Source organism: Phyllostomus hastatus, unplaced genomic scaffold (assembly GCF_019186645.2).
Source record: "Phyllostomus hastatus isolate PE091 unplaced genomic scaffold, TTU_PhHast_1.1 phas_scaffold_78, whole genome shotgun sequence".
Lineage (NCBI taxonomy): Eukaryota > Metazoa > Chordata > Mammalia > Chiroptera > Phyllostomidae > Phyllostomus > Phyllostomus hastatus.
The window spans coordinates 92382530-92406586 of NW_025334041.1; the positions used below are offsets into that span (position 1 = coordinate 92382530).

Consider the following 24057-nt stretch of genomic DNA (forward strand, 5'->3'; position numbering starts at 1 on the left):
TCATAAATATCAAGATTTCCTTAATTTTTTAAAATAAGGTTTTAACAATATATATATGAGGGAAAACATTTTTAACCCCTGAAATAAAGTAATTTTAAAAATCTTAACTTTTTCTAAGCTCAATTTTCTATAACTGAAACAAAAACATTTTAAAGTTGTAAGTATTAAGGTACTTTTCATCATTTCAAATTTAATTGACGTTAATTTAGTATGTTCCAGCATAAATGAATAAGATTTTTCATAATAAATCTGTTATTACTATATTAATATCTACCTACAAAGTATTAGTCATTATAGAGAAATTAGCTATGTGTAGTGAGCACATTTTATATTAGAAAAACTATTTTTTCTTTGGATTTGCTTTTCATGGGAATAAATTTTTATATACACATAATTATCCGACTGCTAGTTTGGGACATTAAGTAAATCATCTTGATGGTTTTTTAAAAAAATGTAGTACCTTTAAAACTGATCAAGAGTCACATAAGTCTAAATTAAAAAATTAAAAAATTCCTTTTTAAGATAGCTTCAACTAGACAATGTCATATTTTAAAAACTTGTATGTAAGTTTATGTGTTACCTCTTACATGTTTTAAGAAAGTATTATTCACCTATAACTCCAGTCACAGTTAGCTAGATGCACCGACTTTGGGTTGGGCAGACTACAACATACGTTCTGATTAATTTAAAGATTCCAGTATACTTTTGCTACAAAAGCCATATCCTCTCACAACAAACAGGATTAAGTTCTGATGCTGCATTTGAGCCAGTGTTGAAATAAAGACATTCTGTTTATGTCCATGTGCACTGAACTGTTTTATTAATTTAAAAAAACTCTTTTTTATATATAGGGCCAATTATTTATTCCCTGATTCAGTTTATTTGCTGAAGTTGATAATTACCTTGGAAAAAAAAAGCAAAAGAAATACCTATAAACACTTTCATAGAAAGGACCTAAAGTTCTTGTAGTAAACCTTCCACCTTGCCACTAAAAATAAGCCGGCACTTTGATGAAAATTAACACTAGTTTTGTAAAGAGCACATTGGGGGATTGCAGTCAAGTCTTATCTTTAGTTCCAGTCAACTAGCAATCCTGAAAGAGTTTGCATCATCATCAGAGCAGGCCATTTGATAGGATTCTACTGCTGTACCTAATCAATCTATGGAAGACTGTGGTTGTGCTGTGCAACAAAGCTAAAATAGATTTACAAATGGGGTTTTAGGGGATAAGCTCCTCCACAGGATTACATATTGATTTTAAATATAAAAAGCTTATCATATAAACCATAACTACAAAAATAGTGAACCTATGCATAAATCCCTTTAGAAGAGCACCCACTTCAAACTCTAAGCCAAGAATAAATCAAGATGTACAAAATCCTAGAGAAGATCCATTTCTTGTGCAGAAAATGAACATACCACTTTCTAAAAGCCCACCCCAATGTGTACAGAAATGAACTTATCTTTCCTGAGGGGGCATTAAATAATCCGGAACAAAAATAACTATAGGAAAAGTATCTGAAAAATGTTTGTTAGCTTAAGGGATCCTACAACTTAGCTCAGTAGAGTGAAACTCCTGCTATGAAAAACACCTCAGGGGGAAAAAAGGCAAAAAGCAGGCCGAAGTGAGTATAGATTCTCAGAAGAATGGATGTAGTGAATATTATTATAATTATTTTGCTCCCAAACCAAGCTGTTCCTATTCCTTTCAATGTGCTGTGGCTATTAATATTGTGTGCTTTTCTCGCGGTCAATGGTTCCAGCAGATTTATTTGAAAAGATTTTAGTTTATTTAGTACAAAAACCAGCTTATGGCTACTACATAGGAGAGGTGAGAAAGAACAGGAATGAACTTTAAAACAAAGGAAAGCAAAGCAAAACCAACTAGTGTTGCTTGTTTGTGTGTTTTCCTGTGGTGTTTGTACATTCCAAATGACTACTGAACTAACTGCATGTGTGTCACGTTCATTCTAAGGGTTGGCTCAGAACTGACCATCTCGATGGTCAGTGTCTCTCAAGGTCAGCCCAGTTCTTGTAATGCCCAGGCTAGTGCCACAGGCCTCTCTCTAAGAAAGTGTCTTTATTTGTAATCAACAGGCTGCTTCTTTCCTCCAAGTCTCGTTCTCTCTCCCCCGGTTCTTTTTTTTTCCTCTCAAGCAGCATCAGAAACTGGCTGAGAGATTTAAGGCACAACCACATATTAAACAATGGTATTATGTAAAAGTAAAACAAACCAGAGTTTGAAAAAGAAAATGTTATTTTTTTCCCCTCTTAAAAAATACGGCTTTCTACTGGTCTTCCATATGTACAAGAAGTGCAGGCAGATAAAAATGTTATATTATTTAAGACTGTAGGTCTGGTACGTAGGGATAGGATCACCAATAAAACTGAGATCTTTTATATGTGTCGCTGCCCTCCTTTTAAGATGGTATTTCATAATAATATTGGTTTTAGGATAGAAGTAATATCTGCCTTAAAAGTCAACTGTATTGTATCAAGCCGTATTTTGGGGATGATTTCATTTACTGCACATGAGGGAGTGGGCAAAATTTTTTTTTAAATTCTCTGTATTGAGTGTAGAGTATAATGAATCTATATATAAACTATATACTGAATTATATGTTATGCATACTATATGTAAACATACATTTTAAATTGCACACTCATATATATATGCCATATAAATAGTATTCACTGTACCTACCTTTCACTATTTAGCGTTACAATCTCTTAAAAACTATGATGACTACAAAAATTCCATACAGATGAAAAATACCAGTTAGTATACTGGTACATTTCATTTCAATGACAAGTTTCACAGAACTTCTTAAATAATTTTGACAAATTTTAGTCATTTTTCAGTGGTATAATTTGATACATTTGGATTGCCACTTGAAGGAAATTAGCTATCTGAAACCTTTTAAAATAAGTTTGATTTCCAAATGAGGATATGTAAGTGTTGTTAGTTACATTTATCAAGTGAGATTATAGGCCATAAAAAATAATTAAAAAATAAAACTTCTATAAATGTGTAAGATACTATTTAGATAAATAGCATGTATTTTATCTAATAACAGTATTAATTAAAATGTTTTAAAACTATATGGTTTCATTTGTCTTCCCTTTACAAACTTAAATTTCCAGTTTTTGAACTAATTAGAATTGACTTATTATAGATCAGGTACCTTATCAGGTAAAGAAGGAAATTACCATGGACAGTCAATGGGTTAAGAGGTCAATATAGAATAGGAAAATCAATTTGCATTGATTAGACAAAAGGTCCATTTTACAGAGCCCAAAGGATTAGCTTTTAAGCAGACAGACATCTTTAACTATGAAACATTTTCAACTAAGTATAAGAACAGCATTCTAAAACACCCAACAATTTAAAAAAAATCTTATTAGTATATGCCATAGTTAAGCTAGCTGATGTTTACTGATATTATGAACCACACTTAGGATTAGTACATTATTCATTTAAAGCCTTTATGAAAAAAGTGTGAAAGTGTTTCATTTACATCTTATGCCAATCTTTGCCTGAATAATCATTTAATAGGAGGTGGAATCTTAAGAACTATAGTAGACTGTATAGTGCCATTTTTCAGGGTTGACATCAATTAAATATTAAGGTAAAATTTAGAGTCTGAATGTGAAGAATCAAAATGATAAATATTTCTCAAACGTCCCCAGTGAAAACACTTTAAATTGCACACAGTGAAATGTAACTAAATCATTTAACTCCTTGTATTTTTCATTTTATTGACATTTAAGCTTGCTGACAAACATTAAGACAATTCTGTGTTTAATAGCAGGCATACTGATTATCCATCTGAATCAAGGTCCTTAGGTTTGATATGACTTAAGTTTTTTGATTCTAAGGCATTTGAAAATTCTGTAGGTCTCTAGTCAGACCACACCTAGGGAGACCAGAAGTGTATTATTAATTATTACACTCTTGACAATTGACACCTCACATACCTCACTACACCACAGCATTTCTTACCTTCAATGGCTAGCATTGCCCGCAATTCCCGATTCAGCAGCTCATACCGTCGTTCTAAATCATGTTCTTTTTCCCTAGGCAAGTGGCAAAAGTTCATCAATATGCTAATTACTAAATCATTAAACACTTAAAAGAACCTTTAGGTTACATTGATTTTAGGACTCATAACTGACTTTTCTCTTTAACTTTAAGCTACTCCAAACAAATGATACACAAACCTAAAACCTTCCTCAGGTTGAATATTTACTAGGGCTATTATTTTTCTCCTTCAATTTTGAATTGCACAGAGGTGTATTTTAATCTGCAAATAAGTAGGCTCATTCTTCAAAGTTTCTTGTATTAAGTGCCAGGTATAAGACTATTTTGTAAAATGGTTTTCATAGTTTACAACACTCTTTAGTCTAGAATTCCATGTGCAAATACAAGAAACATGACAATACTGATAAGTGCAAATTTAATATGGTAACAATGAAAAATCTGGGATTAGTTAACTTTTGTACTTCCTCATAACGCTTTTATCAAGTTCAGACATAGCACAAATGACAAAAATAGCTGTTCTCACGAAAATAAAACACCAGTAAGCTGGCTCCTTCCCCAACTAGGTGGCACAATTAAGAACCCTGCTAGTTAGCAAAAAGGAACAAACATTAAGTCCTATAGTAAACTAAATGCTAAGGACTAAGAATGCTTACATTTGGTCTCATCTACATTTTACTGTAATTTTTATAGTCATAAAAAGGTCACTTCTCTGTAACTCATTCATCTTTTATCCCAAAATTTAGGGTAACATCATCTGTAGAAGAGAAAGGTGCTTTTGTTTTTATTAAGAGTTATTTAATTTCTGACTTAAAGTTTGATGTTAAATAAATTTCTATTTTTTCTCCTCTAAACCATTAATATATATCAAACCTCCTTTTTGTGTACAAAGCTTTATTTCTTAAATACAACAATTATTTATATTCACTGGCTTTCTGTATAATAAACTTTTTTAGTATCACTATTTAAAAATTCTTACTGTTCAGATGAAAATTGGTTATATACTATTTTTTCATATAAAATAAACTGTAATCTCCAAGGAAAGAAAAAAATTAAGCCTAATAAATATGAAACCCCAAAAAGCCTAAGATCCATCAATGTCGTAGGGAAAAAAAGCAGCTGTGAGTACTTACAGGAGGGAGAGCTGGTTCATTCTCCTTATTAAGGCATTTTTCTTATTAACCAACATAAACCATTCCTGCATCATAGCTTCTTCTTCTTCTGTATTCCTTCCTGTAATTCAGGAAGAGTTATTTCTTCTTATATGACATTCAGAAGCAAATAATAGTTTAGCAGAAGTATTGTTTTTAACATGCAACATTTCAGCTACCCCGATAGTACAAATAAAATGTTTTACGACAATGTGAGATTAAAGTCCAAGGCCTGAAAAAAGAAATCGATATTTAAAAATTCATAATCTTCTAAATTCAATCTTCTAAAGCTGGCATTATTCAGAATGTATGTTTCAGTCCCCCTGAACATATCTATAGACCATACAAAAGTGTTCCAACTTTTAAATCCTCCCCAGGGGCTGATTTATTATTATATTTCAATGAGGAACTCATGGCGCTGACAAACATGTGGTCATGATAAAAAAAACTTAAAAATCATTATGAGAATTACAAGACTAGCAGGAAGATCAGAGAAGTCCAGAGATTTTGTGAAAGCTTCTACTTGTAACAACTTGAATTTTTCTTAATTTTCTCTCCCAAAGTAAACTAAAAATAAAGTGCATATACCATTCTAGAAGTCATCATCCCTAACAGGGTAAACTCTTGCAAATTATTTGAAATACGTTGTAAATGACCAGGTTACCAAAAAATGCCTATAGCTGTCTGAAAAAGCACATTATAATGAACATAATAATGTCAGTAAATCAGAAAACATTTCAGCAGAAAGATGGTATAACATTTTAGATTATAAATTTACTAATTGCACATTTAAAATTCACTTTTCCTAATATCCACTCCATCGTCTACACTACTGCCCTCCCCCAAAGGCCATTATATCAAGGATTATAATATATAGTACGTATGTGGTATCATTCATGTAGAAGTAGACCACAATCATGCTAAAAAAAAATTAACCCCTACCTTGTTACCTACTCTCCTTTCAAATTAATTGTACCTAGTCAAATTTGCAATTTTTTCCTGAATTTTACCCATTATTGATTTATTGTTTTGCTAGGCCATTATTTAATACTTCAGTCCACCTTCTGTATAGATTCATAGGGTTAATTTAAATAATAACAAATTAAACACCCCAGCTAAGACTCAATATCCCAGCTAAGTCTCTAAGTTTTTTTCTTTTTAAGCAAGATATTTTTTTACATTTCAAACACATTTAAAAAATTCAAACACATTTAAAAAATTCACACAGTACAGCAGTATAATTGAGTAAAAAGTCAAGTCCTCTTTCACCAACCTCACCCTTCCCAATTCCTCACTCTACTCCCCTTCCCCAGAAGTAAGCACTATTACCATTTAGTGTACCTCCTTGCAGACCACATAGCTGTCTATCACACACAGACATAACTCATGTATAGATACAGACAGGGTTCTTTTCTTTAACGTGAGATCATATTATACAGGGGTTGGCAAAAGTAGGTTTACAGTTGTGATTACATGAAACAGTTTATTCTTATATTATTATTTATTATTATATTATTTATTAACTTTATTATTATAAACCTACTTTTGCGCACCCCTGTATATTGCCCAGTGATGTACTTTTGTCATGCTGTTTAAAGATCTACTTCATTCTTCTTAATACTTGCATAAATTATGGATATACCATTTAACTATTTCCACATTGACAGAAATATGAAGCAAAATTTAGAATGAAAATAGAGTATAAAGAGCTGTTTTGGGTGCAAAAGATTAAACATATACTCCAGAGAATCCTTGTAAAAATAGATATCTGTTGTTCATCATTGGGGAGAATAGTGAGAGTATGTGTCTCTTCATTAAATGCTGTTAAAACTTTATGTTATAGAGCAGACAGGATAGATTTTTTTAAGAGTATGAACAAAAGTCTTTATTGTTTTACAGTATTTTTAATCTCTCTTTTAGGGTAGCTGGTTTTGTATTCACTTTAGACCATGTGATGTCCTGACACTAGTCATGTGATATAGGCTGCGATAGGAACAAATCCCTGGGTAGCAACAAAAGAAGAAAGAGTAAAAAGAAAAAGCTGAGAAAAAGCTTGCAATTTGGAAAAAGGCCAATTGTGCCCTGGTGAAGGCCTTTTTGATCACTGAAATCACACATGTGTGCAATATTAATAGGTGCAGTTTTTATGACATTTTACTTTCTGATTAAAGACTTAATTCTTGTGTTCATAATCTAAGTATCTTTTAAAAATACAGATGTATTAAAACTTTGTTTTGCGTTTAACTTAACCTATAATTGAGGCTTTCAGGGAATACTAGAAGCAACTAGACTACTCTTAAATTAGCATCATTTTCTTCAATGGGAGACTGCGTCTTGACAATAACAATATTGATGTGGTACTATGTTATTTTCAGTTTGACTCATGCCTATGATTTCTAGGTAAGACTGAAAATCCCCCTCCCCTAATTGTTAGGAAATAACTAGTAATATAAGAGTTTTATGTTTCAAAAGGAAATAAGCCTAACAATAAGAAATATTTAAAGACATATTACATATTGCTACAGAGATTATATAAATTAAATGAAAAACCATAGTTAAGGTTAAATCAATTATGTAACTCCTTATCTGAGATGGTACACGATGATGGAAATATATACTTAACCAAATAATAAAAAAATTAAACTTTTTCCTAATATATCATTACACTATTGTTTTTAGGGATTTAAAAATTTTTAAATTTAAAAAGCTTTTAAAAGCCAGTAAGTTGAACCATTACAAATTAATCCTGACTTTAATAACTGGTTAAAGACCCCTTTAGCTTTATAAGTAACAAAAAATATTAAAGCCTCTGATCACAGTGAGCTTTTTTCATTTCTCCTCTAACCATTTGTTATTTAATCCAATACTAGTAATCCAATTTGTCCATCAGACTTTTAAAGGGCAGAATGCAACTTCCTCAGCTTAGACACTTTTCAAAGTACAATATATTTTTCAAATGAATGCTGGATGTTTCATTTTTCCCAACTGTTCCTAGCTCTAATGCATGAGGAAAAAAAAGAACAAGATGAACATTGTTCATACTGATTAAGTAAGAGCTCATTAAAGAGCTGTCAGTGCAGTACTTTGAATATGCATGAAGCATATAATCAGATCTAGTACCGTCACTAGAGGAGAATACGGTAAGTACAAAGGATTGATTTAATTACTTAGAGTGGGCTGTGGTGGTAAAGCAGTCTTGTTAGTGCAAAAAGAAAAAGAGGCTGTATTCTGGCACTGTTAGAAAAAAGGCAGTTTTAGCTTCTGCCACAATACATAATCTCAGAATAAAGCACTTTACATTGTAGCTTAAAATGAAGACTGTCATTATTTTATAAAATGGCCATAAATCATTTTTTGTTTCACTTTACATGATTACTTCTCTTTCAAAATTATGTTTGATTTGTACTTACCACTACATTTACCACTACATTATCACCTTACAGTCAGACACTGATACTTCAATTTTTTTTTAAATTTTATGAACTGAAAAATTTAAGACATGTACTATCAAAGACCACTCTGAAATTCAAACAACGTCGAAAAACAACAAGTCAGTGTGCAGTTAGTAAAATGTGAAATATTGCCTGAGTTATTATATTTTAAAACATAGTACCTCATATTTATTATAAATATATAACCATTAAAAATATCACTGTAACATTACTTTGTTTCCTTATAGACTTCTGTTTATTCTGCCTTTAGGAATGCAGTGTCTTTTCTGACAACAAAATGTCTTCAATTAATGTCAGTTTTGTCTTTTAATCAATTAGCGTAGCTGGAATATGACTTGTAAAAATTGTTAATCAAGAATAATGATAATGGCAGGAAAAGTAACTATGTAAATATGACTTCAAATCATTCTTCCTATCACGCAGTTAACAAAAACCACTTAAAAGAAAGCAGCATGATACAGAGCACTACATATTTCATACATGTTAGTTGACTAGAGTAACCACTTTTATATGCTATTTCCTCAAAAAAAAAAGATTTAAAGTTAAGGTTTAATTTCATGCAAGAATTCACCCAGGATTTGCATATAGTTTTTGTTAATTTTTTCAGAAGTAGTGTTTTCAATGAAAATTTTTAAGTGAATAAAAGAAGAGTGATATCAAAAACCTAAAATCTTGAAACATAGTTTGGAAGATTGTGTACCAATTAACTTTCCTAATTAATCTTTCACCATAAAATTATCTATTTACAAAGATCTATTTTTAGATAGCAAATTCTTATATAAATGCAAAATAAGGGACAATTTTAGCTAGAAAAAAGATAAATAGGAAAGAATGAAAACACAAAGAAGCAGACTGTTGTACATATAAACAAACTGAAGATTTTCCACCATGAAAACATTAAAGAATGCTGAACTCTTGCCATAGCCCCATAGCGGAGGTGGCTGACAGTGATCAGACATGGCCCTTAAAGGGCACACACAGCAAACACAGCAAAGCCAAACCAAACATCAAAACAAAAAAGTTGCCATTATAAATTGTCCTGATGGTATGATTACATGAATATGACCTTTGGAAGACATAACATATTACAATAGAGAGACACATGAAGGTGTCTAACTAACTGGAAAAACATTTTAATAACAAAGGAAGTGAAATCTGGCTGATTTATCTAACATATGAGAAAGATGAATTTACTGCAGTTACATGGGGTCATGAACACATGCACTCCACAGCCAACACTATTGCAGGGCTCTAGTGCCCCAGTTTTAGAAAGTATTTTAAACTTAAGAAATAGAACTTTAATATAAAAATAAATTTTACTATATAAGAAAACAGCTAATAAATGTTTCTACTCCAAGAATATCCTCAAACAGCAATCAATATAAAAGAAGCTAATAATAACCTTTATTGATGATTTCAGCAGCAATTGTCTTAAAACTATTTGCTTAGCATGATGTATTTATTATAGTTTTAAGAATATAAACTTTGGGAGAAATCCTGTCTCCTTTTGTTTAAGTACAATAAAAACTAACACACTCTCAAATTAAACACACCTTTCATTTACCCGTTTAGTAAAACAATGTGGGGATTCAGAGTAACATCTCTGTGCAGGTAAGTTCTGACAGACTTCTATGTATATACTTTTTACAGGAGGAGGTAGAAGAAACTTCACCAAAGTACCAACCCCAAACAAACTTATAGGTTAAGAAGAAGCCATTTCTCAAGGTGGAAAACTAACAACATTCTTCTTGTACCAACTCCTTAGTAGAGTCGAAGAGCCTTTTTATGCCAAAGGTCAGTGCTAGATTTCTTAAAAGGCAAACTAAGCACAAACTTAAGAAAGATAGAAAACAAAACAAAACAAAACATGGAAGTAGTCTTCATGGGAAAATTATAAATGATAAAATTCACTATATTTATTTACAGTTTAGTATTTAAAAAAATTACCTATGGGATGGGGTTGACCCCTAACTAGTGCTAAAAAAGCCTTTAAAGGCATTAATATAATCCCCATTTCAGGTAATACATGATTATCTTGACTATAAATAGATACTTGGCTAAAGGTAGAAAACACTTAGGACAGAACTCTGAAACTATGTTTTTAAGGTACATTTAAAATATTTTGTAAAATGGAATGGAATAAGTTAGAGAGTCACTTTTATAGGCATCATTCAACCAAATGGACTGGATTCTACTTGGAGAATCAATTAGGCATCCTCCACCACCGGGAAAATGTGAATGTGAGCCATGCTTACAGATGGAGAGCGTCCCCAGCCACTTCTCCCCTCTCTTGAAGCCCTTTTTGTTTGGACTGCACTTGGCAGACTCCTCTCTACCCCCTCTCTGTCCTACAGCCTTCTCACAGTCACATCATAGAAATGACAAAAGAGTGGCTCGAGAGGTGACAGACATTAATGTTGAAGAAGACCACGAAGAGCTGAATAAAATTATTACTTGATAAGTAGTAACAATATTTTCAGATTAATATATTTTAAGATACATGATTTTAAATATGTATGTACTTGTCCCTAAATTATATATTACAAGAGATCTTTCTAAACTTTTATATGTTCAAGTAGGTCAAAATTTCTGGTGGGGGATCTTCTTATTGAGAAAATAGGCATTCATTTTTTTTTTTAGGTCATTTGGCACATAGCTTTACATTGGGTGCTCTGGGACACAATCTATAATTTAAGTATTTTATGGAAAAGCACCTGACTCATAATGAACATTAGAATAAAGGCCTCTTGTAAATAAATTAAGGAGTACCTTTATGAATGTTTACCTACATTAATCTCTAGAAACTTCTTGGATACACTATAAATTCTGGTAGGTCCAATTTATTTCCATCTATAGTTTTTGTGACTGGTTAGATCTGTCCTTCTGAATGTGATGCAAATAAGATGAACATTAAGTCTGTATCCATAATGGCTTTTGTCCAGTTTGGTTAAAAAAGTGGACTGAGTCCCTTAATCTTAGACTAATTAATCTGTCTGAACTTCAGTTTCTCCATCTCTGTAAGAATAAGCACACTATTTACCTCATATGGTTGTTAGAGGAATTAAATGAGAAATGTAAAGTCCTTAGAACAGTACTCAATGATGATGATAATGAAGAGGATGATGATGACACGTGGTAAGCTAGGAACTGGAGATACAAAGATGTGGTCCCCTCCTCAAAAGCATTCATAGTCTAGTGTGGAGACAGACACATACTTAGGAGTAGCTGGAGGGAGGGTAAAATCTAAATTCTATGGACACAAATTATATTTCCAATCTTTGTTAGTTGTACAAAGTCTACAGTAAGTCACTGATCACAAGCAGAATAGGCGAGAAATGTGGGTGAATCAGTACAAACTCATCTCTGCAGCTGGAAAAACAAAGTGAATGCCCTAATGGGTCATCACTGTCACTGGTGCAAAGGAAAGACATCCAGAGCCATGTGACACAACAATGTGGCTATGCTCCAAGTAACGACAGTCTAGTTATTTGCAGTGAGTTTTAGAGATTAAAAAACAAAGCAGATCATGGATATTGCTTAATATTAAAAAAAAGTAAATATTTAAGACTAAAAATTATGGGCTAAAAGAACAGATCAAAAAATTTACTAGTTATCAAAATAGTTAAAAAAGAAAATGACAATTGCAAGTATGAACTGATGTAATTTTAAAAGAAAATCCTTAACAAAAATCAAATATTTATAAAGTGTCCTGGCTAGTATGGTTCAGTGGATTGTGTGCTGGCCTGTGAAATGAAAGGTTGCTGGTTCGATCCTGGTCAGGACACATGCCTGGGTTGCAGGCCAGGTCCCCAGTTCAGGGTGTGTGAGAGGCAACAGATGGATGTTTCTCTTACACATCGTTGTTTTTCTCCCACTCTTTTTCCCTCCCTTCCTCCTCTCTCTGAAAATAAATAAATAAAATCTAAAAAAATAAAATATTTATAAAGCAAAAAGCTTCACTGAGAAAGCAAGTTTTCATCACTTTTACAGAAAAAGATTTTGATTTTAAAACAAAGCATCGTTGAAATCGGTAATATAGATAAGACAGCTGATTTACTAAATGCCAAGTGAGAAGAACAGATTCTGTTCAGAGTGTAGATTAAATACATATAATTTTAAAATATAGATGGACAAACCAGGTAGATATGCTCCAAAAGGGCTTTTCTTTTTAAAGATTTTATTTATTTGTTTTTAGAGAGAGGGGCAAGGGAGGGAGAAAGAAAGGGAGAGAAACATCAATGTGTGGTTGCCTCTGGCACATCTTCTACTGGGGACCTGGCCTGCAACCCAGGCACATGCCCTGACAGGGAATTCAACTGGCCACCCTTTGCTTCACAGTCTGGTGCTTAAACCACTGAGCCACACAAGCCAGGGCCAAAAAGGCTCTAAATTTTTTTTTTAATTTATTGATTTGAAAGATACAGATAGAAACACTGATTTGTTGTTTCACTTTAGTTATGCATTCATTAGTTATTCTTTTAAAAAAACATTTATTTATTTTTAGACAGAGGGGAAAGGAGGGAGAAAAAGAGGGAGAGAAATATCAATGTGTGATGGCCTCTTGTGCATCCCCCACTGGGGACCTGGCCCACAACCCAGGCATGTGCCCTGACTGGGAATCGAACCAGCACCCCTTGGGTGCGGGTCAGCACTCAATCCACTGAGCCACACCAGCCAGAGCTCAGTAGTTATTCTTATATGTGCCCTGACCAACTATTGAATCCACAACCCTGGCTTACTTGGACAATGCTCTAACCAACTGAGCTACCCAGATAGGGCCAAGAGTTTTTAAAAGACTTTATTTTTTTTTAAGATTTTTATTTATTTTTATTTTTAGAGAGGGAAGGGAGGGAGAGAGAGAGAAAAACATCAATGTGCGGTTGCTGGGGGCTGTGGCCTGCAACCCAGGCATATGCCCTGACTGGGAATTGAACCTGCGAAACTTCGGTTCGCAGCCCACGCTCAATCCACTGAGCTACGCTAGCCAGGGCTGTTTAAAGACTTTAAATGTCCTTTAAAAATTATACCCAGGGTGTCCCCAGAACCTAGTTTCTAAAAAGGGATGAGTTCAACCCCTAAACCCCAATGCACTACCTGCAGAGTGACTGCTTCTTCTACTCTGTACTTTCTTTGATCATGCTTGGTTTCAGCCAACCAGGTAACACTGACTTATCCTTTCTTATGTACCTTCTTAAATACCTTTATTGGGTGAGAGAGAGAGCTGAAGGGAATTATGCCTATCCCCTTCTAGCCTATGGCCACATTCATTCTCAAAATATAGAAGCCTAATTAAAGCAGGATCCTGCAAAATCATCTCCAGCAGCCTTATAACCTGCATAGGGCTTCAACAGCAACTACACAACACTTTGAAGCAAATGCAACAAATGCTGTTTTTCAAGATCAGGCCAGGTGACTAGTGTGTTTCAACACTATACTACTTCATCTAATGCCCCTCAACCTTCTCAGTGGAGCCATTCTCTTCACCAGGATACACAAAAGACCTTCATGATGGACTTGTGTTCACAGTGCTGTTTCCTGAAGCCCTGGGAAAAACAGCGTCTCAGGCCATCTATGTCACATATCTCCCTTTTTACATCACTAACAACCAATAACTTTCTAATCGGCTGGCAATGATGATGATGATGATGATGATGATGATGATGATGATGATGACAGCACTGAAAAGTGAATGAGGTTATATAACTTATTTAAGGTAATAGAGCTAGTTAGTGATTAGTTACTTCAAGCAATCTGTCTTGTGAACCGCCACTCTTAGCTACCCTTCCCACCATAGGTAACCAGTCTTACCAGAAAAGGCCCTTTATTTAGAATTCAGGCCAACCTTGACAAAGCCTTCAGAGTGGTTCTGATAAGCAAAACAAAACAAAACAAAAAAACAAACAAAAAGCAAACCTTCAAGCTTCTTGTAAACAAACAAACAAACAAATAATTTTGTTCACTTAGTTCATCTATTACTAGAAAGGATTTTGTCTATTCTTCCCAGGGAGGCCGCTGGGACTTAACAATGACATCAGAGCAGTACATCCAGGGGATGTCAAGGGGACTCAGCCTTTCCTCCTATGCAGATGTGACAATAAGATTCTTGAATTATTGTTTGTTGTACAATGTCTCCCAAACAGGGGATTCCAGAAATAGACCTGCTCACTTGTTGGGCAACTATAAGCTACTATGACTCCAGTTGCACATTTAAGGGATCCTTCAATGAAAATGGCCCCAAAACAAAAATGCTCTGCCTAGCACTGAATTATCAGGGTGCATTCAAGTTCCAGCTCTGTTCTTTAAGAGATATGGGAACTTGGGTAAATTACTTAATCTTCTGATGCCTCAGTTTCCACATTTGTAAAATTGATATAATAGTTCTATTACATAAGGTTTTTAAAAAGATTGAGTCAATATATGTAAAACACTTAGAATAGTGCTTGGCTTATAATAAATGCTATTATAAATGTCTTCCTCTTTCTCTCATACACACACGGTACAGAACCACGTTCTTTTTTTTTTTTTTTAAGGATTTTATTTATTTATTTTTAGAGAGAGGAGAAGGAAGGAAGAAAGAGAGGGAGAAAAATGTAGATGTTTTTTCAAAGGAAATATCGACTGGTTGCCTCTCACACTCCCCCACGCCAGAGGCCTGGTCCAACCCAGGCAGGTGCCCTGACTGGGGAATCTAACCGGCAACCTCTGATGACCAATCCACTGAGCCATACTACTCAGGGCAGAACCACATTCTTTATGCAAGTTTTAGAGTTACCCTTGGTGCCTGATTCCTACGATTATTGATGGAGCAAGGCAAGGAGATTCCACTTGGCAGTCTTACAGTTTTTCTGATTACCTCTGCAAGCACCAAAAAGACCTACCCACAAGAAGCAAGCACAAAGGGCAATCTGGTGCAAGTCTTAAAACGTTAGTTTCATAGAGCATGACATTTCTAATGTCTTTACATGTCTATTTTACTGGACCAATCAACCAAAAAGCATCCTGCTATCATTTCAACTTTTTCATTCCCCTAAAGCATGGAAGCCCATCAACTACCCATTACCCAGTTTTCTTAAAGGTGCTACTCAAATGCAAACCCCTGATGAGACATCCCTATTCCCAAGGTTATGCATATTCTGTTAAGTCTATTCCAAAGGTTCTCTGGCTAATATAGTAGTTCCTTCAGTCAGAAATTCAGAGAAAAAAAATATGATTTGTGATTTGTAGAATCTCTAGAATTCCCAAAGATAAAGTTATTTTGAAATTTCCTCCTCAATTTAATCCTTAAGATAAATTCAATTTCCTCTTTTATCATGATATAGATTTTTGGATACTCCTTAGGCTGAAGAATATCATGCTACCCCAAGAATCCCTCTCAGATTCTGTATCTTTTTGTGTTGTGTTGTATGTCCTCTACCTCACTCTACAGCTACAGCTCACTTAAAATAAGTCAGAACAATCACATCTAAGACACTTAACCCTACATTCCTACCCAAAGTCATGATTGAGACAGCCAGTAAGGATGGTAGCATAGGCAGACATGGCTTGCTTCTTCACACGACTACATCAAAATTACAACTAAAATAGAACCATCACTTAGAACCATCAGAAATCAAGTTGAATGGAAGTCTGGCAACTACAGAATTAAAGAAACCACATTCACCCAGACTGGTAGGGGCACAGACATGGAACTGGCTAGTCCCTTACCCACGTGTGATGGATAAAAATTCAGGAGGGATATCTTGGAAGTGAGGAGTCCCAGGACCCCCAGCCCAGGGTTCTAGTGCCAGAAAGGTAAGTTCCTACAACTTGTAGCTGCAAAAACTAGAGGGGACTGACTCAGTTGAAGATACTTCTAGAGCCCCAAGCAGTTCCTTTTATAGAACCCAAACATGAACTCACCTACTCAGACTCCCTCTCTCTGAGCTCTAGCACTGGGGTAGCAACTTGAAAGGCACCAATGGCATAAAGGGAGGAACTGAAGTGTCATCAAGGCAAGCAGAGGCCATTGTCCCTTCTCTAAACCCTCTCCCTACAGAGCCTGCAAGCTGGTGCCATATCTGAGACTCCATCAACCTGTTTGACACTGTTTGCTCAGCCCCAGAGATCCCCAAATACTCTGGCCCACCCAAGCTGCTTTTTCATATGAATGGCTAGTCCTGGCTCATCCTTCACAACTTCCTAAAATCTCTCACACAAACAACAGCTTCCCTCAGTGAGCCCTAGGCCCCTCACTAGCAGCAGCTAGCCTAGATTCACAGATTGGCTGTGACTGGGAATCTCCAAGCCCAGCAAAAGTAGCAGCCATCTCAGATTGCTTTATAGTTAGGGCAGGGTGGTCCCAGGCAAAACACAGGTGAGGGCTGACCCTGGCCTGTACTATCCAGGAAATCCCAGGACCAGCACACCCAGTGGACAGCTACAGACCACATAGGAGCACCACCACCCTGCCCCTGAACAGCTGATCCTCCACAAGGGCAGAGGTTGGTGATCAGTGGTCACAGCCAATCCTTACAGCTCACTCGCCTGGGTAAATCCCTCCCATTGATCTGCCAACAGCGACCAAAGCACAACTACAAGAGGAGGGTATACTCAACCCACATGAAGGGTGCACCTCAAGTACCCAGCTTGGGTGATAGGGGAGGCTGTGCCACTGGACCCTACAGGGCACCTATTACATTAGGCCATACTACTAAGACATGGAGTCAAAGCAGCTTTACTAAACACAGGGAGGATGCCAAAATGAGGAGACAAAGAAACATGGTCCAAATGAACAGGTCAAAACTCCAGAGAAAGAACTGAATGAAATGGAGATAACAATCTATCAGGTGCTTTAAAACACTCTTTATAAGGATGCTCAAGGAACTTAGTGGGTGAGGACTTCAATGCATAAAAAAGATCCAGTCAGAAACGTAGGATACACTAATTGAAATAAAGAAAAATTTACAGGGAAACAACAGTAAAGTGGATGAAGCCAAGAATCAAATCAATGATTTGGAACATAAGGAAGCAAAAAACAACCAATCAGAAAAAGAAGAAAAAAGAATCCAAAAAATGAGGATAGTATAAGCAGCCTCTGGGACAACTTTAAGAGGTCCAACATTCACATCATAGGGGTGCCAGAAGGAGAAGAGAAAGGGCAAGAAATGGGAAATCTATTTGAAAAAATAGTGAAAGAAAATTTCCCTGATTTGGTGAAGGAAATAGACATGCAAGTCCAGGGAGCACACAGAGTCCCAAACAAGATGGATGAAAAGAGGCACACTCCAAGACATGTCATAATTAAAATGCCAAATGCTAAAGATAAAGAGAGAATCTTAAAAGCAGCAAGAGAAAAGAAGTTAGTTGTCTACAAGGGAGTTTCTGTAAGACTGTCAGTTGATTTCTTAAAAGAAACTTTGCAGGCCAAAAGGGACTGACAAGAAATATTCAGTCATGAGGAGCAGAAACCTACAGCCAAGATTGCTCTACCCAGCAAAGCTATCATTTAGAATAGAAGGGCAGATAAAGAGCTTCCCAGATAAAATAACTAAAGGAATTCATCATCACCAAACCATTATTATATGAAATGTTAAAGGGACTTATTTCAGAAAAAGAAGATCAAAACTATGAACAACAAAATGGTAGTAAAAACCAATCTTTCAACAATTCAATCTAAAAAACAAACTGAACAAAAAGAACAGAGATGGAATCATAAATATGAGAGTGTTTTGATGGCTGCCTGATAGGAGACAGTTGTGGGAGAATGTGTGAAGAGGTAAGGTGGTTAAGAAGTAGAAATAGGTCTTTTCAACCTGGGCCCATCATAATGGCTCCCTCAAAGAAGGGTGGCGAGAAGAAGGGCCGTTCTGTCATCAACGAGCTGGTAACCAGAAGGTACACCATCAACATCCACAAGCGCACCCATGGAGTGGGCTTCAAGAAGCATGTCCCTCAGGCACTTAAAGAGATCTGGAAATTTGCCATGAAGGAGATGGGAACTCCAGATGTGCGCACTGAAACCAGGCTTAACAAAGTCATTTGGGCCAAAGGAAGAAGGAATGTCCCATACTGTATCCAAGCGCGGCTGTCCAGAAAACGTAATGAGGATGAAGATTTACCAAACAAGCTCTATACGCTGGTCACCTATGTACCTGTCACCACTTTCAAAAATCTACCAATAGTTAATGTGGATGAGAACTAACTGCTGATTGTCCAATAGAGTTATAAAACTGAAAAAAAAAAAAAGAAGTAGAAATAGGTAGTCACGTAATAGCCATGGGGATGTAAAGTACAGTACAGGGAAATAAAGTAGCCAACGGACTTATAATCATGACCCATAGACATGAACAATGGTGGGGGCATTGCCTGAGGGGGTGTGGGGTGGAGGAGGGAAGAGAGGGGAAAATGGGGAAAAATCAGGACAACTATAATAGCATAATCAATAAAATATACTTAAAAAAACAGTCATTGTCAACTTCAAGTCTGTTTAGTACTCAATATTCCTCTTAATATTATTGAGTTCAGAATTTGGCAAAATAGCTCCCTCGTCTACATCAACAATTTTGTAAGGCTCAAAACAACCACTTGCATGAAAACAAATTGTTAAAACTTCTAAATTTTGGCTTTCTGTCATTTTATTCTTATGATAAATTAAAATATTATGACTACTTCAGTAACTTATTTTTATGGAAAGTTATTTTGTAGGTGAAATACAAAACTATTTTTATTTTCAATTAAAAAAATTTATATCAGTCTGAGTATCTTGCTTGACTTATGTTTAACTTTCCTTACAAAGCTAGATCCTTCAAAAGCACAACAGATACAACTATGACCAGGTCTGTCTAGTGGAAGAAAACATGCTTGCTGGTGGGGAAGAAATGCTGGGGCTCTACACAATTCCTCACTTTGGCCACCAAGTGGTGCTATTAATTCAGAGTGAGCTGGCATTGGGGGAGTGGGGTTGGGTAGCTTCAGGGTGGGTAAAGTATATAATCAGTCAGAAAAAGCAGGACTCACAAGTTAGATGTTCATAGCCCTGTGTATAGTGAATTTACATATCATTTCCCACTCAATGTCACCAGCCTAAAAACAGGAGAAAACTAATTCATATACTTTTATTTTGTTGGTAAAGTCTACTATATTCCCTCAGGAAAATAACTGTTTATACATACATATTTGTATCAAATGTTATCAACTCAGGTGTAAAGATCATCACAGAATTTTTTATTAATCTTCCACTCTCTAGAACTGTCTTCTAATCCCCCATTTAAAAAACAAACAGTAGTATTAAGCATTTAAAAATATGTGATTTAATTTTTAAAAAAATAGATACCAGCTCAACAGTTTTCCCTTGACTTCTATTATAAACTTTTCCTGAGGTAATAGCTCCTCTGAGTGGATGAATGACTTTCACATTTCAGCTTAAAAGTGACATGTGTGGACAAGGAACAGATGCAAAGACTATATATGTTCAGTTTTCTTATGCAACGCATAGGGAGGCCTATGAAAAATGTTAAAAACATAACTAGTAGCTAAAATAAAGACACAATTTACAATCCACTACAAGACAGACTGGTAATGTTTCCACAATGGAATGAACAATGGTTTGAAAGCAGAACTTTGTGAGTTTATAAACAATAAAAAGAAGGTCATATCAACTGGACAGTTCTACCTCAAAGATTAAGAACCTAGTAATGGTCAGTATGTATCCAGTTGTCTCTGTACATTAACATCTGTTTAAGAAAAGTGTTTCCATGTGGGGAAACTGGGAGAAAGGTGTTGGAGCAGAGGTTGCATCCTTCCATAAACTCCCATGATTTTAATTGAACTGAGGAGGCAATCCTACATGCTTAGCCATCTCTGATGTCATTTCTTTAAATATATTTTATTGATTATGCTATTACAGTTGTCCCATTTTCCCCCCTTCACTCCCCTCCACCCTGTACACCCTCTCCCACTCATATCCCCCCCTTTAGTCATGTCCATGTGTCATAAGTTCTTTAGCTTCTATATTTCCCATACTATTCTTACCCTCCCCCTATCTATTTTCAACCTACAATCTATGCTACTTATTCTCTGTACCTTCCCCTCTCTCCTCCTCCCACTCCCCTGTTGCTAACCCTCCATGTGATCTCCATTTCTGTGGATCTGTTCCTGTTCTGGTTGTTTGCTTAGTTTCTTTTGGTTTTGCTTTAGGTGTGGTTGTCAATAATTGTGAGTTTGCCATCCTTTTACTATACATGTTTTTTCTTTATCTTCTTTACTTAGATAAGTCCCTTTAACATTTCATAAAATAAGGGCTTGGTGATGATGAACTCCTTTAACTTGACCTTATCTGAGAAGCACTTTATCTACCTTTCCATTCTAAATGAAAGCTTTGCTGGATAGAGCAATCTGGGATGTAGATTCTTGTCTTTCGTGACTTGGAATACTTCTTTCCAGCCCCTTCTTGCCTGCAAGGTCTCTTTTGAGAAATCAGCTGACAGTCTGATGGGAACTCCTTTGTAGGTGACTGTCCCCTTATCTCTTGCTGCTTCTAGGATTCTCTCCTTCATTTTTACCTTGGCTAATGTAATGATGATGTGCCTTGGTGTGTTTCTTCTTGGGTCCAACTTCTTTGGGGCTCTCTGAGCTTCTTGGATTTCTTGGAAGTCTATTTCCTTTGCCAGAGTGGGGAAGTTCTCATTTATTATTTGTTCAAATACGTGCTCAATCTGTTGCTTTTCCTCTTCCCCTTCTGGTATCCCTACAATTCGGATGTTGGAATGTTTAAAGATGTCCTGGAGGTTCCTAAGCTTCTCCTCGTTTTTTTGAATTCTTATTTCTTCATGCTTTCCTGCTTGGTTGTTTCTTGCTTCCTTCTGGTCCACTCTGTTGTTTTCAGTCCCAGTTTCCTTCCCTTCACTATTGGTTCTCCGAGCATCTTCCTTCATCTCTTTTATGGTAATCTGCATTTTTTTCATGTAATTTGCGCCCAAAATCAACCAATTCCATGAGCTTCCTGATCACCAGTGTTTTGAACTGTGCATCTGATAGATTGGCTATTTCTTGGTCGCTCAAAAGGATGAGTCCTGGGGGACTGATCTGTTCGTCTGTTGGAGACATCTCTCTCTCTCTCTCCTTTTTTTTGGTCTGGTCACTCTTGTTACGGTGAGGGGCGGAGCCTTAGGTGTTCACCTGGGCTGGGCACCCCAGTCACTAGATTGTGACGTTGTATGTGGGGGTGGGGGCGGGGGGAACAATGGCGGTAGTTCCATTCTCCAGGGATCTCAGTCCCTTCTCTGGGATCCTGGGTTGCGTGTTCTGCCCTGGTCCATGATGCCGCCTCACTGGGTCCGCCAGCCGCTGCTTGCATACTCAGGGTCTACCCCTGCAACCTTGCACATCCCGGAAGGCTTACGAGCTCCCTCCCGGTGCCTTATGTGCCCAGTCCTCCCCTATCTCTGTGCACACTTCGACCTGGGCCCACTCCTCCTCTCTGCCCCTCCTACAGTCTGGATGAATGGGTTTACTTCAACTTCTTGGCTGTCCGACTTCCATTCAGGTAAATTCTTTATCAGTTCTGGGTGTTATTCTAGCTCTAAATTGTCGTTGTTCTAATCTTGGTTGTGTGTGTAGGTACGGTGCGTCCACCTATGCCTCCATCTTGCCAGAAGTCCTCTGATGTCATTTTTAACAAAACAAAAATTATGAAATCTTGTTTAAGCTTCTTGGGAGAGTGTCAAGATGAAACCAAAGAGGAGAAATGTATTTGCAAAGTTGGTTCTCACATGCATGTCCTAAAATAAATTTCTCAAAATACAATGCTTAAGTTGTTTATTTCTGGAAATGATTCACAGAACTCAATTAGTATATCAATTCAATGAAACATATAGATTGAGAGTCTAGCCAAATTCCTAATGCTTCCTCCTAGTTTATTTAGTTACCAAAATGTTCATACAACTATCACTTATTTTATATATATAAGTCAAGGGTTAAAAAAAAAATCTCACAACTTTCCAATCTTATGCCAAAACACCAAACCAGTTCTTCAGGCATTTCTTGGGGGAGAGAGTGAGCATGCATGTGTGTTTGTGTGTGTGCATGTGCATACATATTTGTTGAGGGAAGCGAGGAGTTATGAAAGAATGGGAGATGGACATATTACTTAGCGGCTAAGGAAACTTTTAAAGATAGAAACAACAATAAATAGTTAAATTGTCACTATGATGATCGCAACTACTACTTTTATATTATGTGCTAACCCTTTCCCAGGCTCTGTGCTAAGTAGTCATATAAACTTTATCTCTATCTGTATGAATACATTTTACCTACCAATAACCTTATGAAATAAGTTATATTAGCCTTTATAAAAATTAAACCACCCAGATTCTGGCCAAGGTCTTGCCGATTTTCAAGTCTATGCTCTTAAATCTATAATACTGTACTATTTCCTTAGCACTTGTAACACTGTGAGTGTAGCATACTGTTAGCCCCTTTTTTCTCAAATGTGGTCTGTGGGTCACCTATGTTAGAATCAACTAGAATTCAGGGCCTCACCTCAGATTCACTCAATCAGAATTTTTTAGGCAGGGCTTGGGATTCTATTTTTAACAAACTCCTCAGGTGTTTTTTATGGAAACAAAACTTTGAGAACCACTATCTTAACCCTTTCACAAATAAATAACAAGATTTTTTTTAAAGAAAGGGTGATATTCCATGTATGTTATTTTAGCATTGGCATGACATTACACAAGTTTAATTTCACATTCAGAAGAAAAACATGTTGCTGCCAAATCAGTTCAAATGCCTAAATTTTGTTTCATAGATAGTTGCTGAGAAAAACACATTTTCCTGGAATTTCTCTCTTTTAAGTGTTAACTTTTTTTTACTGCAGTCTAGAATAAGGATGTACCTCACTTTAGGCAACAGACATGTTCCAAATGGAAAATTCTGGTGATGTGATAATTATTTAGGTTCAAAAATTGTATTGCATATTTTCAATTCAAAATTTGTAGTAGTGGAAAGTACTTTTTAAATGTCACAGGTAGAAATTATATACATTTGTCCTTCTGGATAAATGAACAAACATGAGTCAGCAGATGAAAAAGTTACCTATATACTTAAAGACTGTAAAAAGTCTTTTTATACTTATAGCAAAAAGCTGGGACATACAGTGAGTGCCAAGGAGAGAAGAAACAAATGTTTCTAATGCATGAAGTAGAATAATCCTATAACACTTGATTTCTACTACATCTAGATATAATTTATATACTTTCCTTCTTCAAATAATCCAAATAATGAAATGCAGATAGAAAAATATTAAAGATGTTTGATGCAGTTGAACACATTTTGAGAGTAAAGAAATTCTGGAAGTATGACAACTTTAATTTTTTTAGTTTTAATTTTCTGCATAACTACATAAGGGAAAGACTATGGAAATAAAAGAATTTTGGAA

General features: G+C 35.7%; 2 protein-coding genes across 9 annotated transcripts in view; one reads left to right on the top strand and one right to left on the bottom strand.

Moving 5' to 3' along the window:
• EHBP1 (EH domain binding protein 1) overlaps positions 1–24057 on the bottom strand; it is a 364981-nt gene that overhangs the window by 3657 nt on the left and 337267 nt on the right. For all 8 annotated transcript variants that reach the window (XM_045827361.1, XM_045827362.1, XM_045827367.1 and 5 more), the window contains 2 exons: positions 5173–5272; positions 4004–4077 (listed from right to left, as the gene is read on the bottom strand). In XM_045827361.1, the coding sequence (XP_045683317.1) occupies positions 4004–4077; positions 5173–5272 (174 nt within the window). The remainder of the gene's footprint in view (positions 1–4003; positions 4078–5172; positions 5273–24057) is intronic.
• LOC123811376 (60S ribosomal protein L31-like) lies at positions 18448–18822 on the top strand. The gene has a single exon (XM_045827368.1). The coding sequence runs from the start codon at positions 18448–18450 to the stop codon at positions 18820–18822; it is 375 nt and encodes a 124-aa protein (XP_045683324.1).